At 39.8% G+C, this 22,794-nt stretch overlaps 2 protein-coding genes across 4 annotated transcripts; both read left to right on the top strand.

Annotated features, from left to right (window-relative positions):
* Positions 1–3,479: 3,479 nt before the first annotated feature.
* xa-1 (anterior and ectodermic-specific protein) lies at positions 3,480–6,870 on the top strand. Its single transcript, XM_002943223.5, has 4 exons — positions 3,480–3,611; positions 4,093–4,280; positions 5,200–5,399; positions 6,784–6,870. Coding segments are annotated over exons 1-4 (465 nt in total). The 5' UTR covers positions 3,480–3,535; the 3' UTR covers positions 6,785–6,870.
* Positions 6,871–16,405: 9,535 nt separating this feature from the next.
* LOC101732372 (protein XA-1) lies at positions 16,406–22,766 on the top strand. Of its 3 annotated transcripts, XM_031906407.1 has the most exons (8): positions 16,406–16,541; positions 16,922–17,055; positions 18,167–18,224; positions 18,267–18,484; positions 19,061–19,231; positions 20,518–20,688; positions 21,374–21,574; positions 22,680–22,766. In XM_031906407.1, the coding sequence occupies exons 1-7, from the start codon at positions 16,475–16,477 to the stop codon at positions 21,542–21,544; spliced, it is 990 nt and encodes a 329-aa protein (XP_031762267.1). In that variant the 5' UTR covers positions 16,406–16,474; the 3' UTR covers positions 21,545–21,574; positions 22,680–22,766. The 3 variants fall into 3 exon arrangements, with proteins under 3 accessions (XP_031762267.1, XP_004920522.1, XP_004920523.1); XM_004920465.4 differs by having other exon boundaries at positions 18,167–18,484; XM_004920466.4 differs by lacking the exon at positions 20,518–20,688 and having other exon boundaries at positions 18,167–18,484.
* The last annotated feature ends 28 nt before the right edge of the window (positions 22,767–22,794 follow it).

The raw sequence follows: 22,794 nt of genomic DNA, 5'->3' as shown, positions 1-22,794 counted from the left end.
TATTTATTAAACTGGTGTAGGCAATTTGCAAAACTGTATATTTGTAATAAAAAGGCCTATTTTGAATACCAGTCTGGTGTCCCTTGAGAACTTACCCTTCATCAGAGAGTGCCCCCAACAAAGCAGTCCAACAGTTTCCCCAAACGAGCAGATCTTTCAATGTATGGCCAGCTTAAGGCATCTAACAGATTTGCTAGTAAGCCGTGCAAGTGAGTCTGCCCTCACATTCTGTGACACTGGAATAATACCCCGTAGCTGCACCTCTTGCTTTCATCAAATCCCTTTCTTTGATTTGTACAAAAGCTAAAAAGATCCACAAATTACTGTCATTATTAAAATGTAATATATAGATCTGCTCAAAACAGGTTTATTTTACCCAGGATACATATACCACTGTTTGAGAAACTAAAGCAAAGATAAGCAACATCTGACCCTAAAAATGTAGTTGGACTACAACTCTATCTTCCAGATTATCACTGACAGCCTTTGGCCACACTCACTCATGAAGCTACAGATGGAATCCTTACTGACCCTGCTTGTCATTGATCACTGAGCTGCCAAGCACTAGAGTTTGGCCAAAGTATTAGCAGCCCAGAGATAGTTCATATGCTTTTTCTTATACTAAATCTAATGGTGATAAAAACTGTGGCTGCTCAACATTTGCCTACTGATCCTTCTACTCTCCTGGTCTAACCACAGCCTCCAGCAATTTGTTCTGCTCTTGCGCCTACTTCCAAGCTCTATCATCCATGGCCACATTGGACTACCTAGTCCTCCTCTTGTGTCACTGTGTAAATGGAGGAATGTACAAAGTGCATGGGACACACTGGAGTAATATACAGGGGCCCTTCCATATATATATATATATATATATAATATATATATATAAATATATGATAGAAATATAAATCTTCCCAATATTAGGAAAGGTAAAATCCATTATTGTAACCTCCACATGGAGGCTGCCCAACCAAAGGAGTGGGAATCAAGTTCCAAATTGTGAGTCTATATAAAGAGGTTTTTTAATTTCCATTAAGTAGCCTGATACTATTTAAGAAATACACTACTATAATTCCTATTTCTTTCAGATTTTCCCAGCTGGTGTTATAGTAGCACGAACCAGTTTTTCAACAATGAAACAAGCTATTATTAGCATATGTTTACAGAGAATGACCCCAGTGGAAATAACACGTAAACTTCCCCATCGCAGGCAAAGGATAACCTTTCATGGAAAATGTGTCAAAGACCAAAATAATATATATATATATATGTAAAAAATGCTGATGCACACCAGGAAAATTTAATCAAAAAAAGATACTTATTTTGTTTAGATCATAAATAAAATAAATCTAAATTGTTTATCTGATTTGCACCCAGGTTGTAATCCCTATAAGTGTGTGCCTCAGCCTTTTTCTATATATATATATATTTAGTTTATACTTGAGGAAGGTCACAGGAATGATGGAAAATGCTGGCGTTTTTAACAGTTTATATATAACAGTTTATATATATATATATATATATATATATATATATATATATATATATATATATATATAATTTGTTATCCTGAAAGCAGCCATCTTCCATAGACTCCATTTCAAACCAATAATTCAAATTTGAAAAAATGATTTCCTTTTGTTTTCCTGTACTTGATCCTAACTAAGATATAACTGATCCTTACTGGAGGCATAGCAACCCTAGTGTGTTTAATTCAAGTTTAAATGATGTTTTAGTAGCCTTAAGGTATGGAGATCCAAATTATGGAAAGATCCCTTATCTGGAAAATCCCAGGTCCTGAGCATTCTTGATAACAGGTTCCATCCATGCCATATATACTTTCGTCTTGAACCCTGCTAATTCATTTGACCACCTTTAAACCACATACCTCTCCTTTGGGTTATTTTATGGTTCTCAATGTGTCTGGGTCCCTAGGAAAGACCCATAGTTGGGTAGACCCTGCCTGAAGGCCACTTAGGGGCACATTTACAAATCAACGAATCCGAATGGGAAAAAATCGGATTGGAAACGAATTTTTTTCAACTTTTTCGTATTGAGCAATTGTAAACGATGGAAAAACCAATCCGATTTTTTTGCGACGGCGACGAAAAAGTTGCGGAAAATATACGATAAAGTCGTAACAGCGACAAAAAATTTGCGGGACATACGAAAAAGTCGCGACAGCGACGAAAAAGTCGCAAAAATACCGATCATTGCGAAAAAACGCGTTCGGACGCATTCGGTCCATTCGTGCATTAGTAAATCTGCCCCTTAGTGTGAGATTTAGGATACTCCTATATACTATATATACTCCTATATACTGCTATATACTCCTAGAAGGCCAGCCTGAGGGTCATTTAATTTGAAAAATGAATGCTTACATACACTGTTAGATCGCTGTATATGCCTGTTACATTTTCATATGTTAAGCACAGCCATCATCAAATGTTGAACCTCAAAAGGGTCTAAAAACCTCTTCCTTAACCAATAAACATTTTTGAGCAGGCACCAAAGCAAGTAGCAAGAGGTCATTTGACTGTAGGGGGGTCCCTTTGTCTCTCCCTGCACCATCAACTGCTCACTTCCTATTCATGTAGGGCAGGGATCCACCTTTTTTACCCACGAGCCACATTCGAATATAAAAAAAATTGGAGAGCAACACAAGCATGCAAAAAGTTCCTGGTGTGGCCAAATTTGGGCTGTGATTAGCTACTGGTAGGCCTTATGTGGACTGGCAGCCTAGCTTTGGGGACACTGGGAGCAACATCCAAGGGTTTGGTGAGCAATATTTTGCTTGCGAGCCACTGGTTGGGGATCACCGATATAGTGAATAAAGTACCCCTATTGTAAAATATAAGCATTATTTTATATTAATATAAAGGTCATAAAACCTGGAGGTAATTTCTAATATCCTCATTTTTACATTATTTATTATAATGCACAAATTCAAGTCATGTGATAGAAATGACATCACTAAGCACTAATAATAACTGATGACATCACTAAGCACTATTTATAAGGATATAATAAGGATATCATTTACAGGATATTCATGTAGTGTTTTATTTATATATAAATATGGAAGTGTGGTCCTAGGATATGATCATTGCCAACGTATAGTTGTTGTGTTATAATCATATTATATGACCATCAAACTGACATTTGGGGGGGTTGACAGAGTTTTGTGAATCTGTAGTTTTTTGTATTTATGTGAATTTGCAAAAAAAATGCATCACTAATAATCTATAAATAATACTGTATCAGGTCAAAGAGGTTACACCGTAATTACCTGGAGCACAAATCCTTTGTAAGTTTGTTTAGTGATGAGGCGCCACACCTGTAACCCTATCACCCTTTTTTCTTTTGCAGTCAAATCATTTTTTGCTTACTCATGCTTCCCTCTGATTGGCTACCACAAAGCATTTTCACAAGGGGCGTAGACATTGAAGAGCTTTAAATGTCAGCTGTGGCTGCCTCTTCATTCATAGCAAAGTTGCTTCTCTCATTTGAAAAGTGACAGAAGGGATTTCCAGCTATGATCTGCTACGTTCTGCTGCTTGCCCTAGTGGCCCCAGGGTTGGGCCACCCCCCAGGGAGACCAGGTGAGCATGGTGAGTATACACTGATCTGCTTAAGATTTATTTATTTTCCAAAGGGGCTTCTTACATTTTTTATGGGACCAAAAGGCAAAAGCCTGGTCAGTGGGCAAAAAGTCTTTAACTTTAAACAGTTTGGGGCTACCTTTTAAAATGTAAAATTACATTTACATTTAAAAATATAGAAATGTAAGCTTTATTTTAAAAAGGCATATATTGAACTGTGCGTGTGTGGCAAGTCATCCTATATTGGGAAAGAAGTTTTTTATTTGATTACACAATTAATAGAATAAAATGTTTCAGATTGTAAGGCGGGGATCACACTTTTTTATATTCAGGTATGTGTTTTGTGTATTTCAAGGTAAAAAGGGTACAGTAAATAACAGAAATGTCAATCCCAGTTAACAAAGTATCATAGCCTAATAATAAATAGTCTCATTTTATTGTTAAACTGATATCAGTCATTTCATTTCTCTTTATCTTTCTCAAAATCAAGGAGATGGTTCTGCAGTCTTCAGGCCTCCTCCTCCACCTAAAGGCACTGGCCTTCCTCCATCACCACCACCTAAAGGCACCGGCCTTCCTCCACCTGTCAGCCATGACCTGAACAAGCCATCAGGACACCCTGAGGAGTTAAGGTCTGCAGCACCCTTACCTCCAAAAAATCCACCCAAAGAACCTGAGGTGAGAAAAGCAATCTGGACTTTTACTCAATGTGGCCATTTATGACAAGTGTAAAGCTGGTGGGCAGCAGGGCATTGTAGTGTATCAAGATCTGGAAGTTTCCAGGCTGACAATCCTACTTTATGATCCAAAGTCCCCATAGATCACAATTTTAACACTCTGATCTTTTTAAAAAAAGTTGTGGTGACTAATCACCCCCTGTGTCTTTGCCCTTCCATAAGGATCTAATAGAGTATGATGGGATTTTTAGTATTTTCAATTAGTAACATTACAGTATAGCATTGACTGACACAGTAAGGGTCATTTATCAAACCCTTTGCTGCAAATACTAGGGCCCCTAGGGAAGCAAAGCAAGGCATAATGCAGCCCTGTACTTACTGATGGCGCCATAGTTAGAAAGTATCTGCAGGAATGTCCTAAATCTGTCCTCAGCCTTCAAGGAATGCAATATTCATTGGCAAGATGCAGGTTTTTTTGCTTCACTCAGAGTGATCTGGCTTAATCAGCAATTAACTTTAAGGTAATGGGTTACTACACCAGTTGGCCAAAAGTTAAGTAAATATTTTCTGACTTTACAGTAATCAAGGCAACCATCATACAATTCAGTTTATGTAATAAAAGCCCAAAGCAAAGTATACCATAAAGCAGCTAGCATTTATTGGTCAAGTGTTCCGGCCAAGCAAACATCTAATTGCAATAGGTTTCTAAATGTAGTAATGGGCAACCAGGGGTCATTACTGGACTTGAACTCTTACTTTGTCTACTGTCTGTAAACAAAGAACATCTGAGTTGCATTAGTTGCTTATGCCTAATATCTTACCTTTCTGTTTATACTAGAGATGTATAGTAAGTATCTTGGTAATATTTTATATTTGTAATAACTACTTATAAGTCAGCTGACACTTTGTTCCATTTCTAGCATGGCAGGCATAGGAGAGATCTTCACCATGGGAAAGCTATCCCCACTGGAGTCCCTCATCATACAGGAGTCCACAGTGGAAGCGGTGAAATAAGCCACCCTCCCAGACATGAACATTCCGCCTTTACCCACAGTGCCAAGCCAAGTGAAGAAAAAAGACCAGGACATGGTCAGGAGCATGGAAAAAAGCCAAAACACTAGTAAGTTTGCTGATATACAATTGTCTCTATAAATCTACTGCTTTATTCTTACACAGTATGTGTGAGACAGTGATAGGTTCTGCTGTTGAAGGACACATGGAGAGCAAACCCCAGAAAAGAGTAAGGGTTAATAGTAACGTGCTAAGCAAAGGCTTCCTTGGGCCCAGTAACTTATAGCAACTGTATAGCAGCACAGGAATATGGCAAGTTTGGCTGATATTGCTGTTTGCTTTTATATCCTGTTCTCTTGCAGATATAAACAGGTTCTTGGATAATGGTTATTATAGAGCTTGAGTTATTTTTCTATAACCCTTTTGAAATCTATTGTTGAACTTGCAGGCTGTAAAGCCACTGAAAGAAGCTCACAACAGCACAGGTTATACTAAATACAACCAGGGGCAGATTAACAATGGGGCTGATGGAGCATCAGCTTTGTAAAAAACAGGTCCATTATTTAAAATTTTAATTTCCAGACAGAGAGGCCAGGGACAATATTTATGTGAAATATTTGCTTTTGTGCTATGGTATTGAAATCAATGTATTTACCCAGGGTGCAAGTATGTGGTAAGGATTCACAATGTAGATGCATTATAATGCCCTGCAGATTGTTTTCGAAGTGCAGCTGTCAGCCTCTGTATACATTGTATTATCATTAAAATTCATCTGAATATAATGTCCATTGTACATTTCAGCTTATAGCATAAAACTGTTTGCTAGTGCTCTATCTTAAGGCTGTGACAGACGGGGAGATTGATCTCCCCGAAATACCTTCCCATCAGATAGAATGTAAATCGCTGGTGGGATGGCATACGCGGCGCCGTGATTTACATTCTACCCAGTGAGATGGCATTTCAGGGAGATTAGTCGCCCGTGACAAATCTCCCTGGTCGCGGACGACTAATCTCCCCGTCTGTCACAGCCATTAGATGAGCAAGAACTTAATTACAAATGCAAGAGAATTCACCAATGAGACTGCTCATTACCAGCTCACCAGTCACCTTGCTGCCAATTACACATGAAGATTATCGTGTGATTTGACTGTATGATATTACACTGTACTTAAACATCAGGAGAAAGCACATACTGCTGTTTAATTGCTAGCTCCACTTGCCAAAATTACACAGATTAGGTGGGATTCTTAGTAGAGGATTTTTTTTGCATTTTTTTTTTTTTTGCAGTACAGCAATAACTGAGTAAAGCATGGCTTAGCAACAGTGTTTAGTTACCCACTAATCCAGCCCTGCATGTAGCCCAAACATATCTGGCATTAGTACACTGTTATTAAACAAATATACTACAGTATAGTAACATTGCTTGACTAGATAAGGTTTAATGGGTATAGCACTGTGTTGTACTTAAACTTGTGAACTGTTTTCTGTTACAGAGACAAGGAAATAAAGAGGATACCAAGCACATTGGATGAAAATATTATATAGAGTTATGCAAGAACCAATAAAATGCATGCCAAATATTTTGTGCCTTCCTTTTTTTATATTTATCAGACAAAATGCAGTAAGCACGCTATCTAACTGGTCTAAAGGACTAGTATTACCCCCAGTGACCAATTCTGCAAAGTTTGGGGTGTAAAAATTGTGGGACTGACAGCATTTTACATTTCACCATTGAAAGTCAATTAGCTGTTGGTGGCTCTGCCCACTTTTTCTAACTTTGAACTGCAAATACCCAGTGACTAACTTTGCAAAGTTTAACAACCCTGTAATTAATACTTAAATAATGGCATCAGTTTAAATATAAAGTATCTAGTAGAATTAAGTCTAAAACAACTGGACTTTTCTGAGTTTTTCTTGAAAACGTTTCACCACTCATCCGAGTGGCTTCTTCAGTTCAAATGACTGGTAGGGAATTCCCCGGTATTTAAACTCTTGATGGTAGTAGAGTCACAGACATCCAATCACAATGGTTCCATTGAACTTGTTCAGTTAGGTGTTAGCTGAAACTGACAGGTGTAAGAAGGAATGATCCAATCACAATGGTACCAAGATTCTCATTGATGAAGGTGTTAATCCTTCAAAGTACATGACTGGAAGTGTGAACTGTTGTGAAACTGCCGGGGTAAGGATGTCAACGCGCCATTGTATGTTGGTGACAAGCGGTGTCTCAGGCCCCCTCCTCTGTTCAGAGATGGTTTTTCCAAGCTGGCATAAATGGCCTCTTTCACACCTCTTTCGAACCATCTGTCCTCTCGGTCCAAAATATGCACGTTACTGTCCTCAAAGGAGTGACCTTTTTCTTTGAGGTGTAGATAGACCGCTGAGTCTTGTCCTGAGGAGTTTGCCCGCCTATGTTCGGCCATTCTCTTACAGAGAGGTTGTTTTGTCTCCCCAATGTATAAGTCTGAGCACTCTTCACTACACTGGACAGCATAGACCACATTACTTTTCATGTGCTTGGGTGTTGGGTCTTTAGGGTGCACCAGCTTCTGTCTCAGGGTGTTGCTGGGTTTGAAAAACACAGGAATGCGATGTTTGTTGAAAATTCTCCTAAGTTTTTCTGATGTTCCAGCAACATATGGAATGACTATGTTGTTTCGCCTGCTGTGTTCCTCCCTTGTGTTTGTAGGTCTGGTCTTTCTGTTGGTCTTTGATTTGGTTTTGATGAAGGCCCAGTCTGGGTACCCACAAGTTTTCAGAGCTCCTTTTAGATGTTTATATTCTTTCTCCTTAGCCTCTGCATTGGATGCCACCGTTTCAGCCCGATGATGTAGAGTGCTAATTACACCCAGTTTATGTTCCAAAGGGTGGTGGGAATCAAACAGCAAGTAGTGGTCTGTGTGGGTGGGTTTCCTGTATACTTCAATATCCAGGTCCCTCCCCTCTTTGATAACTATAGCACAGTCCAAAAAAGCCAGTTTGCTGTCTTTCACATCTTCCCTTGTGAACGTGATGTTTTTGTCCACCGAGTTTATGTGTTTGGTGAAGGCTGGAACCTTGCATGCTTTAATTTTGACCCAGGTGTCATCCACATATCTGAACCAATGACTTGGTGTTGTTCCCTTGAAGGTGTCCAGGGCTTTCTTTTCCACTTCTTCCATGTAAAGGTTTGCTACAATTGGAGACACAGGCGAACCCATGGCACAGCCATGTTTTTGTCTATAGAAAACGTCCTTGTGCTTGAAGTAAGTGGTATTGAGACATAGGTCCAGTAAGGAACAAACTTGTTCTTGTTCTTTAAATATAAACCAATGAAATTTAATGGGTGGAAATGGATTGGCTGTTGGTGGTTCCACCCACTTTTTCTAACCTTGAATACGTAGTCACCCAATGCCTGACTGTGCAGTTTGGGAACCCTGACATAAATAGTGTGAGAAAGGCAGCAGCTTAAATATAAACCAATGAAATTCAATTGGTGAAATCTGATGTTGGTTGTTGGTGGCTCTGCCTACTTTTTCTAACCTTTAACCTTAGTCCCCCAGTGGGCAACTGTAAAAAGTTTGGGGACACTGGCGTAAATAGTATAAGAATGGCAGCATTTTAAATTTAAACCAAAAAAATTCAATAGGTGTAATCTGATTGGTTGTTAATGGCTCCACCCACTTTTTCAAACCTAAAAATGCAGTCCCCTAGTGACCAACTGTGAAGAGTTTGGGGACCCCGGTGTTAATACTGTGAGAATGGCAGCAGGTTCAATTTCCTCCATTGAAAGTCAAAAGATGAAATCTGATTGAAATATCCTATTTTCATTCAGGCTGACCCCATGACTGTGTGATTCAAGTTTGGGGAGTGTAGCCTCAAAGCTGTAAGTGTGGCAGCAGTTTCAATTTCCCCATTATTTTGGCTGTTGTCGACTCCTCCTTGGGGGGTGTAGCTTCAAAGCTGTAAGAGTGGCAGCAATTTGAAAATCTTCCCTGTTAAAGGAGAAGGAAAGGTACAAACTAAAGGTGGCCATACACGCACCGATATTATCGTACGAAACCTCGTTTTGTACGATAATCGGTGCGTGTATGGTATGTCAGCGAGCCGACCGATGTCGCAGGAAGCTGCTGAAATCGGTCGGCTCGTCGATCGGCCAGGTTAGAAAATTTTGATCGGGCGCCATAGAAGGCGCCTGACCAAAATTCTCCCTTCAGAGCTGAATCGGCAGAAGGAGGTAGAAATCCTATTGTTTCTACCTCCTTACCTGCCGATTCAGCCCTGAATGGTGTGTGGCGGATCTGACGATGTTTCGTGCGACCGATGGTCGTACGAAACATCGTCAGATCGCCACGTGTATGGCCAGCTTAAGTAAGCTTTATCAGAAAGGTCTATGTAAATACAGCCATAAGCACACACAGAAACGCTGCACTGACTACTCTGTCAAAAGATTAGTTGTGTCTGTTTTCCTCTGCCAGAGACACGCAGCTTTCTGCTTCCTGCTCTCTCCTGCTCCCCCCTCCCTCAAGAATGCTAAGAACTCACTCCCCCCCTTAGGAATGTGGATCTGAGCCAATCAGCAGGAAGCTTCCTTATAATCTTACTAACTGAGCATGTACATTTGGTCTGTGCAGGAGCGAGGCATTCTGGGAGCCTCCTTTGCACAGCTCAGTGTTTTTTCTTCCTGTTTGGCTTCTGATCATCTGAACAGGAGAAATATGGGGAGACTTAAGGGCACTATTGAGAGAACTGAAGGTTTGCCTGCAGCTTGGGATTAACTCTTTATTAGCCTTTCCTTCTCCTTTAAAGTCAATTAAAAAATTGGGCACCACAAAAAGACGGAGGGCCGGATCGCTTAGAAAAGCACAAGCAACCTGCTCTGCTATAGAGAGAAGAAGTGTGGGGAGTTTGGGTGTTGTACCCCTCAAACTGTAGGAGCAGTAGCGTTTAGAAAATGGGGGGCTCTAAGAATAAGAAGTGGAAGAATAAGCTGAAGTGGAAGAACAGTCTGTTTAGTTTTTCAAACCAACATAAATATATATATAAAATATTGAGCTCACTGTAATAGTGCAAAGGTTCAGCAGCTCATACCCATAATGATCCATGCCTACAATGTTGTCCACAGGGGATTTCTATCTTTGATCTTATTGGGCCATCTTTTGTGTTTCAGTGGCACTGCACATGCTCAGTATGCTCTGGGCTGCTGATGAGAAGATTAAGAAAATCTGTAAATAATTAAAGCAAAAAATCTCACATAGTATTTCTCTCATAGAATCTAATATGAATCAATAGAATGCACTGGGGTTCTAGGCTATCATGTAATATACATCTGTTCTTTTTTTAGTAATGTGTTCAGGGAATACCAACGAGCACAGTGCTATGGTATGTCTCCATGCAGGTTATAACCAAACTTAGAGGGCTGTTCCTGCAGAACTGTACTTACTGTAGTTGCTCTAGGGTATATCTTTATGCAAAGGCTGTGAGTAGAATTTATATCAGAACACGTAACAGGTCACTTAGCAATCAAAATTCTAAGCAGGACATATCACCATAACTCAAAGGCATTGGTCAGCACACAGAGCTGGCAGTAACAGGGATATGGAATGATCAGGGCCACCATCAGGGGGGCACAGGGGGTACAGTCGTCCCGGGCCCGGCCGTGCTAGAGTTTTCCTAGCCCCCTTTAATCAATTCCGGGCCCTCTCACTGCTGGCGTCCTCCGTTATGCCCTGTTGCTACCTGCTACATCAGCGCTTATATAAGGTTGTCACACATACAGGGCGCAACCTTATATAAGCGCTGATGGAGCGGGTAACAGCAGGGCATAGCGGAGGACGTCACCGAAGTCGGAGCACGCAGGGGAGCCGGCGCAGGGGAGAGGAACTGGAGGATGCTTCAGGGGGCCCTGGAGGATGCTGGGGGGAGCTGAAGGATGCTTCGGGGGGGCCCTGGGGGAAGCAGGAGGACACTGGGGGGGGACTGGAGGATGCTTGGGGGGGCCCTGGGGGGAGCTGAAGGATGCTTCGGGGGCCCTGGAGGATGCTGGGGGGAGCTGAAGGATGCTTCGGGGGGGCCCTGGGGGAAGCAGGAGGACGCTGGGGGGGACTGGAGGATGCTTGGGGGGCCCTGGGGGGAGATGAAGGATGCTTCGGGGGCCCTGGAGGATGCTGGGGGGAGCTGAAGGATGCTTTGGGGGGGTCAGAGCCAAATAAAGGTGTATAGAGAAAAGTAGGGATGCACCGAACCCAATTTTTTGGGTTCAGCTGAACCCACCCACCCATATGCTATTTAGGATCTGGAAGGGTTAAAAATTGGGGAGCAGTGAAATTTTTCCCCTCCTAACATGTAACCCTTCCGAATGCTAATTAGCATATACTAATTTATGCTAATTGGGATTTGGTTCAGCCAGGACTGCGGCCGAAACTGAACCCTGCCAAAAATCCTGCCGAATCCTGGCCAAATACCAAACCGAATCCTGGATTTGGTGCATCCCTAGAGAAAACATGCTCAAAGCAAATTTTATATAGTGAATAAAGTACCCCCTATTGTTAAATATAAGGATATTATAGGTCACCGAGCAGTTTCATGATCATATAAAAGCACAAGGGCTAAGGTCATGCAACTCTGAGGTGACCACTAATATCCTCATATTTTACAACAGGGGGTACTTTATTAATTATAATATACAAGTTTTAGTGAGTCATGTGACAGGAATTACATCACTAAGCTCTGATTATAACTGATAACATCACTAAGCACTGTTTAAAAGGATATAATTTACAGTTTGGTCCCACAGGGAAACGACCAAACTGTATATTATATGTATATATACAGTATATATTAAATAACAATTAATTTACACAACTAAATTTATGGTTAATCTGCTGTGGTTTTTCTAAGCAGTGTGAGGCTGACACAGCGGGTCCCACAGGAGGAAATTCAAAAGAGACTTGAACACGTAAAGCTAAACAAAGGTTTCAGAACCGGATGGGATTCATCCCAGGGTATTAAATGAGCTGAGCGCTGTGATTGCCAAACCTCTTCACTTAATATTTTAGGATTCATAGAAGTCTGGCATGGTGCCGAGGGAATTGCTAATGTGGTTTCGTCATTCAAGGAATCCGTGACGTGCCAAAGTGTATTGAAAACTCCCCCCGGGAGGCAGGTTCTTCTACATTACGCTGCGCTCACCAATTTGCTTCTTTCTGCATTTCTGACACCTGATGCGCTTGGTTGGCAAAGTCTTTACAAAGAATATGACATAGCGTAATTCAATGGGATTACGATTTTGGTTATATGATACATGAATATTCACAATATTACAATAAATTGTATTCTATTCTGTGTTGCTGATTGTTATAAATGCATGTAGGATTGTTCACCTTTTGTTCTGTTCCACGTCCAGAGTGTTTTTTCATTACTTATTTACTTTCTTGCTTTTTACATGGGTTGCCCAAGCAACCTGACTAATTAAGGCTTTTAACACTGGGAGGGTATTTAGTAGATGGTGTGGGTGATAGTCTGGGTTGTTGCCCTTGAGAAAGAACACAACTATTTGAAGCAATAGAAACAATGAACTTTTAAACATGTATTTTTACACAACTTTCCTGTTAAATGCGCCCCTATGTCAGATGTCCAGAATATCACTGACAGCCTTTGGCCACACTCACTCATGAAGCTACATATGGAATCCTTACTGACCCTGCTTGTCATTGACTTGCCAAGCACTGGAGTTTGGCCAAAGTATTAGCAGCCCAGAGGTAGTCCTTAATCTATTTCTCACACTGAATCTAATACAGGTATCAGATCCCTTATCCTAAAACCTGTTATCCAGAAAGTTCTGATTTACGGAAAGCCCATCTCCCATAGACTCCATTTTAATCAAATAATTCAGAATTTTAAAAATGATTTCTTTTTTCTCTGTAATAATAAAACAGTACCTTGATCCCAACTAAGATATAAATAATCCTTATTAGAGGCAAAACAATCCTATTGGGTTTAATTAATGTTTTATTGATTTTTTAGTAGACTTAAAGAGATACTGACACCAGAAATGAAACCATTTTTACATCTGTCATAACATTGTCTTTGCATGCTATTTATAATTTTGCCATAAAAGTATTTGTCCAAGCTTTTACATTCCCAATCTGATCCCCCATGTTCCTCTATGAGGGAGCTGCCATATTTGTGCTGCAGGAGGCCGTTAGCATTAGAAGCTATAACTGACAGGCTGAGAAGGGACAGTCAGGTTGATAAAACAGTCAGGTTTTGGAACTTCAAGTAACAATTACTTACAAGAGCAGCCCTATCAGTAAAAAATGATCAACACGACCTATAGGCAACTTTTTATGTAGATTTATATTTTAAAAAGTTGTTTTTTCGTGTCAGTATCACTTTAAGGTATGGAGATCCAAATTATGAAAAGACCCCTTATCCGGAATACCCTTGGTCCCAAGCATTCTGGATAATGGGTCCTATACCTGTACTGACATAAACTGTGGCTGGCCAAAATTTGCCATGTTGGACTACCTAGTCCTCTTTTGTCCCTGTGTAAATGTAAGAAGGTACAAAATGCATAGAACACACTTGAATAATATATAGAGGCCTTTCACCCACTGGGTTTGCATGACTTGCATATATATAATGATAGAAATACAAATCTTCACAACCAATATTGAAATGGTGAGATCCGTGATTATAACCCCATGTGAAGGCAGCACAACCAAAGGAGTTTAAATGAAGTTTTTATTTTGTGTGTTTATATAAAGAGAACTCTCAAGGAAACTATTTTTAATTTCCATTAAGACACATGAGATTATTTAAGGGATACACCGCTACAATTCTAATCTGTTCCAGCAGGAATTACAGTGGTGCAACCAGTTTTGTAACAATGAAATAAGCCATTATTAGCATATGTTTGCAAAGAATGAGCCACAGTGGAAATTACAGTCTAACTTCACTGCTACCGGCAAAGAAACACAAAAGGATAACCCTTTGTGACAAAGCACAAAAAAATGTAAATATATATATTTAGTTTGTCCTTGGGGAAGGTTACAGGAGTGTTGAAAAATGCTGGACAGTTTTGGAGTTTTTCCTATATACAGTATATGTGTAAATATCTGTATGTCCTGTATGTTCATTGACCTTAATGCTTATCTCCTGGATTCACTGTTGCCCCTCTGCTTTTTCCATATAGGCCCCTGCAATCAGGGGTGATCTGATGAAATTAAGCCTGATTTGACCAGGGCTTCTGACAGAACTCTTCCCTGCATCCCCCTGATGATGGCCCTAACCATGCCCAAGGCTTCCAGGTACCCAGTCTCTCTCCACATTACCTGGAAGACGTAGTGTGGAGAGAGACTTAGGGGCAGATTCACGAAATCACAAGTTTGAATCCCAAAGGGAAAAATTCAGATTGGATACGAAAATTTCTGAAGATCGCAAATACCACGAAAATGCTTACGTAAAATCGTATTAGTCACGATAATATCGTATTGGCGATCCGAAAGTGACAAAATTTTCATACCATTCGCGCAACCGTACGAAAAAGTCGCGCAAGTGACGAAAGATTTGAGAGCGTTCGTGTCTTCATAAATCTTCCCCTTAGAGACTTGTGTAATAGCATTCGCGTTACCAAGGCAGGTACCTAATCTTCTATGTGAGTGTAGGAGTGTAATTACTGTGCTGTATTTAGCGCCATGCATACAGTATATTCAGGTATCCCCATGCCATACACACCTTCCTCTTAAACCCTGCTAATCTATTTGACCACCTATAATCTACATGTAGAGCACCACATACCTTTCCACTTGGCTATTTTTGCTTGATAACTCTATCTCAGTTATTCTCAAACAATGTGGCTGGGTCTCTAGAAAAGTTTAGAGACAAAGTTGCAAAAACCCTGCCTGAAGGCCAGTTAGTGTGAGATTTGGGAAGGATGCCCATATAATCCTGAAAGGCCAGTCTGATATTAATGCTTATTTGTACTGTTTCAGTTCCATATACCTGTAACATATCTTATGGTGGAACCATTAGAGCATGTACCAAAGCATGTAGCAAGAACTCCTTTCACTGTGGGAGATGGTCCCCTGGTCTCTTCCCTTCTTACTGTTTATTTCCTGAGTTCAGAGTGGGCTGCTCTGTTTCTAATTCACTACCAGATCCCCTTCTAATATCCTCAAATGTATTTGTTTCGGTGAATCATGGGACACAGACGATATCGCTGAGCACCAGTTATAACTGATGACATCAATAAGCACTGTTTATAAAAATATAAAAATATATAATTTACAGGATATTCATGATGTATATTACTTAAATATAAATATGGAATTGAAGTCCTAGCATTTGATCATTGTCTACTTATAGGTAGTGATGGGGGAAATGTTTTTCGCCAGGTATGGATTCATGTCCAAAAATTGTCGCCGGCGTCAAAATAGAATAGTTATGGGCGTCAAAAGAATAGCCGCGCAACGAAATAATAGCCACGGGCGACAAAAGAATAGCCGTGCGACAAAATATTAGCCGCGTGACAAAATAATAGCCGTGGGCGACAATTTTTTTTGGCGCACAACATTTTCTCTGTTTTTCTCCGTTTTTCGCCATTTCGTGGATCTTTTAAAAGATTCGAGAATTTTTCGGCGAATCGAAACGGAACAGATTCACTCATCACTACTTATAGTGGGTCTGACATCTATTTTTTTTTTGTAAATGTGTAGGGTGTTAATGTTAATAGCAATTACTGTTAATTAAGAAAAAACTGTGACCGACCTTCACTAATTAATCAATGTTTTTACGTCCTTTATTAAGAAGGAGGGGTCAGGCCTCGCTGCAATTTACTGGTCATTGCAGTACTTTAGCTTTGGTACAAGAGGTGGTGTTGGTGGGGTGGGAGGGGTAAAACTTGCCTCCACGTGTAAATGTTAACTTCAATTTGTACATGGGCAACACAGCAAGAATGACATCGCTAATAACCTGTAATTATTGTATCCAGTCAAAAAGGTTACACCGTAATTACCTGAAGCACAAATCCTATTTAAGTTTTAGTGACTTTTGCTTACTAATGCCATCTCCGATTGGCTACCACAAATGATTTTCCCAAGGGGCGTAGACAATGAAGAGAAATAAATGTCAGCTCTGACTGTTTCTTCATACAAAGCAAAGTTGCTTCTCTCATTTGAAGGGTGACAGAAGGGATTTCCAGCTATGATCTGCTACTTTCTGCTGCTTGCCCTAGTAGCCCCGGGCTGGAGCCACCCCCCAGGGAGGCCAGGTGAGCATCTAAAGGGACATTCTGTGAGGTTTCATATTTTTAGTGGTAGACACTGATCTGCTTAAGGAACGTGCATTTATTTATTTATTTTTCCAAAGGGGCTTCTTCATTTTTTATGGTACTGGGTTGTGGACAAACAGCCAGATCTTTAGGCAGCTACCTTTTAAAATATAACTGAGACTTTCTTGGGATCACATTTTTCATATTTAGATGTTCAAATTTAATATGGTCCAGTAACTAATGGAAATGATGATTACAATTAGATGATATAAATGCCAGTCCCAGTAAAAGTCTCATAGTGTAAAATAGAACCCAGACTCATTTTATTGTTGAACCGATAGCAGTAATTTCATTTCTCTTCATCTTTTCTCAAAATCAAGGCGGAGATTCTGCATCCTTTGTGCCTCCTCCTCCTCCACCTGTCAGCCATGACCTGATCAAGGGATGGGAACACCCTGAGGAGTTCAGGACTGGAGCACCCTTACCAACAAAAAATCTACCCAATGAATCTGAGGTGAGCTAAGAAACTTGGATTTTGACTATGTGTGGTCATTTAAGAGCTGAAGGTTTCCAGGTTGACAGTCCTACTTTATGATTAAAGCTCCCACATATATCACAAGTATATCGAAGTGCAATGCAGCTCTGTACTTAGCACCGATTAGTGCTCCCTAACTAACTTGTACATCTGATGACCAAGCTAGAAGACATCTCATTCTGATCCCAGCCTTCATGCAGCACAGTATTCATTGGAGAGATTCAGGTTTTTGTGCTCCACCCTGGAGTGCACCTATGGGTGCTAAGAGTGGTCAGAGTGCAAAGTGCAAAAAATGTTTGCACCTTGTTCTTTGCTAAGTAAGCAACCCTAGAGCCTCCAGCAATAACAAAAAATTAGTATCCTTAATAGTATCCTTAACTTTAATTAGTTTCTCTCATTAAAATAATGTCAGTAAATCTTGCTATACAATAATCAAGGAAACCATCATACAGTTCAGTTTATGTGATAAAAGCCACAAAGTTTGCAGCCCATAGAGACCAGTCAGCAGCTAGCATTTAACTGCAAAGCAGTAAGCAAACATTGTAATGGGTTACTAAATCTGGTGCATATGCTGTGACTTTCCATCATATAATCTCATGGTGTCCCTGCATACAGTGAATGTTGCTCCTAGTCCTGTAACCATTGGCAATTAATCAGTAAGTAACATTTACTTTCCTGTCCAAAAAATAGGAAAAAAAGCTTCAGCAGGTTTGCGCTTTTTTTCCTATTTTTTGGATTTCTACAATTGTATTTGGTTGTAGCACAGAGCAACAACTTGGAGTTAAAGCTTTTTTCACATGTATTTCATACAAGGTTCACCAACAATTTTTAATTTTTCCTGTCTGCTTGGTGGCTGTGGGTTACCTGTTCAAGTGAACTTTGCACTTACTACATTACCCCCATAACATTTGGGCGTCATAAAAAGGCCTTGTCCAGGGTTCATTACAATAAAGCTTATTAAATGAAAGGTAGTAATGGGTAACCAGGGGTCACAATATCACAATTATCACAATATCACAATATAAACCAGAGGTTTATATTCGTAATAATAACTACTTTTAAGTCAGCTGATACATCATTTTGTCCTTAGAATGGCAGGAATAAGAGTGACCTTCATCATGAAAAAGCTGCCCCCACTGGAGTCCCACATCATACTGGAGAAGTCCCACATCATACAGGAGAAGTCCCACATCATACAGGAGAAGTCCCACATCATACAGGAGAAGTCCCACATCATACAGGAGAAGTCCCACCTCACACAGGAGAAGTCCCACCTCACACAGGAGCCCACAGCGGCAGTGGTGAAATAAGCCATCCCCCCAGACCTGATATTACCCACAAGTCAAATGAAGAAAAGAGACCTGAAGGATTCAGGACTGGAGCCCCCTTGCCACCCAAAAAACTTGAGGTGAGCACAGCAAGAAGAATTTTGCCTCTGTATCACCATCTATGGAATTGGTGAACAACTGAGCATTGTAGTTTAACATTATGGAGGTTTCTGGGCTAACAGCACCAGGTTTATGATATAAGTAGAAGGATAGATAGGTCCTGTAATAGTTGCCTTTATGAAAAGATCTTACTGAAGCAATAGTGCGCAGCCTGATGTAATGGTGGCAATTAGAGCCCAGTGTATATTCTAGTTTCCACATTTCCAATGGTGTGACTAAAACCGTTACAGTGCATCATGGGACATGTAGTCTTCACCCATGCCACTGCTGAAGGACTTGTACTGCAACATTCCTAGCAATGCAGTGGTAGAAGAGTAATTTAAATTGAAGCATTCCTATATGTGGGCAGTTGTTTTTTTCACGCTGTACATTTATGCTCTTAATATGGTAATCATGGTTGAAAAAACGTGAGGTTGCAAATATGGTTCTTAAATCACTAAATTGCATTATGTAAAAATGAGCAATATATGAGAATCAGATCTATCTGCTATCTTATATGTATAATTATAAATACTGACACACTTTTCCACTCGTAGCATGGCAGGCATAGGAGAGATCTTCCCCATGGGAAAGCTATCCCTACTGTAGTCCCTCATGATACAGAGGAATTCTACAGCGGCAGCGGTGAAATAAGCCACGAGTCAAGTGAAGAAAAGAGACCTGAAGGATTCAGGACTGGAGCCCCCTTGCCACCCAAAAAACCTGAGGTAAGCAAAGCAGGAAGGATTTTGCCTCTGTATCACCATCTATGGAATTGGTGGAAAACTGAGCATTGTAGTTTAACAAGATGGAGGTTTTTGGGCTAACAGCACCAAGTTTATGATATAAGTAGAAAGGATATAAAATATATATTTAATAAATTGAACTTACTAAAACAGCTCAAAGGTTCAGCAGCCCTTTAATCATAATGATCCCCATTTCCATCTTAGATCTTGTTAGGCCATCTTTTGTGTGTCAGTGGCACTGCACATGCTCAGTGTGCTCTGGGCTGCTGCTGAGTTTAGATTAAGGATTTTGGTAAATGATCAAAGCATTAGCAAAAATCTCTAATAGAATCTAATATGAATCAGCTCTAATGCAGAATGCATTGGTTTCTATGCTACCATGTAATATGCATCTGAGCAGTATATGCAATTGTTATCTTTTAATAATGTGAATGTGTACAGGGAATACCAACAAGCATAGTGTTATGGTATGTCTCCATGCAGGTTATAAACAAACCTAGGGGTCTGTACCTGCAGAATTGTACTTAAAGTGATACTGACACCAGAAAGTAAATCTTTTTTTACATCTATCATAACATTGTCTTTGCAAGAACTTTATAATTTTGCCATAAAAATATTTGCATGAGGCGTTTACATAACCTGTCTGATCCCCCATGTTCCTCTATGAGGGGGCAGCCATATTTGTCTGTTTGCATTAGAAGCTATAACTGACAGGCTGAGAAGGGACTCAGGTTGGCAAAACAGTTAGGTTTAGGAACTTCAAGTAACAATTATTTACAAAACCAAACCCGTCAGTGAAAAACTGTCCCCATATTCTAGTTTCCACATTTCCAATGGTGTGACTAAAACCCTTACAGTGCATCATGGGACATGTAGTCTTCACCCATGCCACTGCTGAAGGACTTGTACTGCAACATTCCTAGCAATGCAGTGGTAGAAGAGTAATTTAAATTGAAGCATTCCTATATGTGGGCAGTTGTTTTAATGCTGTACATTTATGCTCTTAATATGGTAATGTATTTTATAAAGGATAGGATTTCCCCATACCAATTTATAAGGATATTTAAAGTCACCTTGGAGTTCTGTGTCCTGTAAAAATTTACTTCCAATATCCCTATATATATCATGGTTGAAAAAACGTGAGGTTGCAAATATGGTTCTTAAATCATTAAATTGCATTATGTAAAAATGAGCAATATATGAGAATCAGATCTTTCTGCTATCTTATATGTATAATTATAAATACTGACACACTTTTCCACTCGTAGCATGGCAGGCATAGGAGAGATCTTCCCCATGGGAAAGCTATCCCTACTGTAGTCCCACATCATACAGAGGAATTCTACAGCGGCAGCGGTGAAATAAGCCACGAGTCAAGTGAAGAAAAGAGACCTGAAGGATTCAGGACTGGAGCCCCCTTGCCACCCAAAAAACCTGAGGTAAGCAAAGCAGGAAGGATTTTGCCTCTGTATCACCATCTATGGAATTGGTGGAAAACTGAGCATTGTAGTTTAACAAGATGGAGGTTTTTGGGCTAACAGCACCAAGTTTATGGTATAAGTAGAAGGATAGATTGTAGGTCCTGTAATAGTTGCCTTTATGAAAAGATCTTACTGAAGCAATAGTGCGCAGCCTGATGTAATGGCGGCAATTAAAGCCCATTGCATATTCTAGTTTCCACATTTCCAATGGTGTGACTAAAACCGTTACAGTGCATCATGGGACATGTAGTCTTCACCCATGCCACTGCTGAAGGACTTGTACTGCAACATTCCTAGCAATGCAGTGGTAGAAGAGTAATTTAAATTGAAGCATTCCTATATGTGGACAGTTGTGTTAACGCTGTACATTTATGCTCTTAATATGGTAATGTATTTTATAAAGGATGGGATTTCCCCATACCAATTTATAAGGATATTTAAAGTCACCTTGGCGTTCTGTGTTCTGTAAAAATTTACTTCCAATATCCCTATATATATATTATGGTTGAAAAAACGTGAGGTTGCAAATATGGTTCTTAAATCATTAAATTGCATTATGTAAAAATGAGCAATATATGAGATCAGATCTATCTGCTATCTTCCATGTATAATTATTAATACTGACACACTGTTCCACCCATAGCATGGCAGGCATAGGAGAGATCTTCAATATGGGAAAGCTATCCCTACTGTAGTGCCTCATGATACAGAGGAATTTTACAGTGGCAGCGGTGAAATAAGCCCCCCTCCCAGACATGGTCATTCTGGCTTTATCCACATTGATGAGTCAAGAGAAGGAAATGATTGGGCATGATTGGGAGAAAGGAAAGAAGCCAGAACACTAGTAAGTTTGCACATATACAATTATCTTTATAAATCTATTGCTTTATTCTTACACAGTATATGTGAGACAGTGATAGGTTCTGCTGATGAAGGACACATGGAGAGCAAACCCCAGAAAAGAGTAAGAGTTTATAGAAACATGCTAAAGCAGTTCATTTAGTACTCATCTAGTACATTCTTTCAATTGGTTGCTATGGGTTACAGGACTATAACTATAAGTTTGACTGATGTTACTGTTTGCTTTTATATTCTGCTCTCTTGCAGATATAAAGAGGTAACTGATCAAGTGTTATAATTCAATACGTTTACTTTATTGTCTATAACTCTTTTGAAATCCGCTGTTGAACTTGTAGGCTGTAAAGCCGCTGAAAGACACTCACAACAGCACAGGTTATACTAAATATAACCAGGGGCAGATTAACAATGGAGCTGTTAGAGATTTAGCTTTGGAAAAAATAAGTCATTTAGAACTTTAAATTCCAGTCAAAGGGAGCCAAGGACCGGATCAGCACTATCATTGCGTAAAATACATGCTTTTGTGCTACGGTATTGAAATAACAATGAAGTCACAATGTAGATGCATTATGTTTCCCTGCATATTGTTTCATAGTGCAGCTGTCAGCCTCTGTTTGCCTTGTATTGTCTAACTATAAAATTCGGCTGAAGAATATATCCATTATCTATTTCAGCTTGAGCATAGATCTCTATTTTAGATGAGTTAACACTTAATTACAGATACAGGGAGAATTCCCAATGAGAATACTGGTTACCAGCACTGTCAGTTACCTTACTGCCATTTACACATGGAGATTAGTGGGTATGATATTACACTGTAGGAGAAACCACATTCTGCTGTTAAATTGCTAGCTTCACTCGCCAAGTTTATACAGATGAGGAGGGATTCGTACTGGATGATTGTTTTTAGTGGAATTCGTAGTGCAGCAAAAATGGAGCATAGCATGACTGAGCAACAGTGCTTAGTTCCCCTTTAATCTCTACCTGCATTTGAGTAATATACTACAGTATCCATCATTGCTTGAATAGATAAGTTGCAATGGGTAAAGCACTGTATTGTACTGACACTTGTAAACTGTTTTCTTTTACAGAGGCGAGAATTAAAGAGCAAACCAAGCACATTGGATAAAATATTATTTACAGCTATGCAAAAACCAATAAAATCATGCTAAATATTTTGTGCCCTTGTTTTCTATTTTTTAATCA

Source organism: Xenopus tropicalis, chromosome 7, assembly GCF_000004195.4.
Source record: "Xenopus tropicalis strain Nigerian chromosome 7, UCB_Xtro_10.0, whole genome shotgun sequence".
NCBI classification, from domain to species: Eukaryota; Metazoa; Chordata; class Amphibia; order Anura; family Pipidae; genus Xenopus; species Xenopus tropicalis.
This window is presented reverse-complemented; position numbering and strand designations above follow the sequence as displayed.